Here is a 1,943-nt window from a genome sequence, read left to right as displayed (position 1 = left end):
CTAGTCAATACTATTCCAATAGTCAATCCTTCTTTGATAGTCAATTCGACTACTATAGTCAATCCGACTCCACAAGACAATCTTATTCCAATTGTAAAACCTAATGTCATAATCAGTCCTAACCAAAAAGTCAATCATACTGCAATCCAAATACAATAGTCAATCCGATTACTTTAGTCAATCCACAACACTAGTCAATCCTACTCAAATAGTCAATCCTACTCCACTATTCAATGCTATTACACTTATCAATCATACTCCAATAGTCAATCCCACTATTATGGTCAATCCTTCCCTAGTAGTCAATCCCATACCACTAGTCAATCCTACTCCAATAGTCAGTCTTAATCCACTAGTCAACCCAACTCCACTAGTCAATCCGACACTAACAGTCAATCCTTATCCACTAGTCAACCCTGCTCTATTAGTCAATCCTAATTCAGTATTCCATCCTACTCCAATTTTGAATCCTACCACACAAGTCAATCCTACTCCACTACTCAATCCTACCCCTCAAGTCAATTATTATCCACAAGTCGATCTGACCACAATAGTCAACCTTATCCCACTGATTAATTCTACTCCACTAGTCAATCCTCCTACACCAGTCAATCCAACCAAACAAGTCAATCCTACCCAACAAATTAATATTACCCCACCAGTCAATCCTACCCAAAAAGTCAATTCGACTGCAATAGATAATCCTAATCCAATAGTCAATCATATTCTAATAGTCAATCATACTCCACTTGTAAATCCTACTTCACTAGTCAATCTTACTCCAGTAGTCAGTCCTACCCCACAAGTCAATCCTATTGCACTAGTCAATCCTACTCTAATAGCCAATCAGACTCCACAAGTCAATTTTAATCCACTGGTCAATCCTACTCCACTAGATAATACTACTCCAGTAGTAAATCCAACCACACAAGTCAATCCTACTCCACTAGTCAATCCTTCCCAATAGTCAATCCTATACCACTAGTCAATCTTACTCCAATAGTCAATCCTACCTCACAAGTCAATCTTCATCCATTAATCAATCCGACTCTACTAGTCAATCTGAGTTTTATAGTCAATCTTTATCAACTAGTCAATCCTGCATTAATAGTAAATCCTAATACTGTGTTCCATCCTATTCCAATTGTTAATCCTACCCCACATGTCTATCCCAATTCACTAGTTAATCCGACACTAAAAGACAATCCTACTCCAATAGTCAATCCTGCTCCACCAGTCAATCCTACTACACTAGTCAATCCTACTCCAATAGTCAATCTTTATCCACTTGTCAATACTGCTCTAAAAGTCAATCCTACCCATCAAGTCAATCCTACTCCTATTCTCCACCAGTCAATCCTACCCCACAAGTCAATCCCAATCCACTAGTCTAATCCACACTAATAATAATCCAGTGTTCCATCCTATTCCAATTGTTAATCCTACCCCACATGTCTATCCCAATCCACTAGTCAATCCGACACTAATAGACAATCCCACTCCAATAGTCAATCCTACTCCACTACTAATCCTAATCCTACTACTAGTCAATCCCTCACTCAATCCTACTAGTCAATCCTATCCAGTACTAGTCAATGTCTTCTTCAATAGTCAATCCTAATCCAGTGTTCCATCCTATTCCAATTGTTAATCCTACCCCACAAGTCAATCCCAATCCACTAGTCTATCCGACACTAATAGACAATCCTACTCCACTAGTCAATGCTTCTTCACTAGTCGATCCGACTCCACTAGTCAACCCTATCTCATTGGTCAATCCTACTCCACTTGTCAATCCTAATATACTAGTCAATTACACCCACTAGTCAATCCTACTCCAATGGTCATTCCTTCTCTAATAGCCAATCCTACCCCACTAGTCCATCATAATCCACTAGTCAATCCTACTGAAATAGTTAATCCTACACCACTAGTCAATGCTA

General features: G+C 39.0%; 1 protein-coding gene across 1 annotated transcript; it reads left to right on the top strand.

Annotated features, from left to right (window-relative positions):
- The first annotated feature begins 280 nt into the window (after nt 1-280).
- On the top strand, nt 281-967 carry LOC132562863 (circumsporozoite protein-like). The gene has a single exon (XM_060227639.1). The coding sequence runs from the start codon at nt 281-283 to the stop codon at nt 965-967; it is 687 nt and encodes a 228-aa protein (XP_060083622.1).
- The last annotated feature ends 976 nt before the right edge of the window (nt 968-1,943 follow it).

The sequence above is a fragment of the Ylistrum balloti genome, unplaced genomic scaffold, assembly GCF_031769215.1.
Source record: "Ylistrum balloti isolate Yb309-2 unplaced genomic scaffold, AGI_CSIRO_Ybal_v1 Utg371538, whole genome shotgun sequence".
NCBI classification, from domain to species: domain Eukaryota; kingdom Metazoa; phylum Mollusca; class Bivalvia; order Pectinida; family Pectinidae; genus Ylistrum; species Ylistrum balloti.
This window is presented reverse-complemented; position numbering and strand designations above follow the sequence as displayed.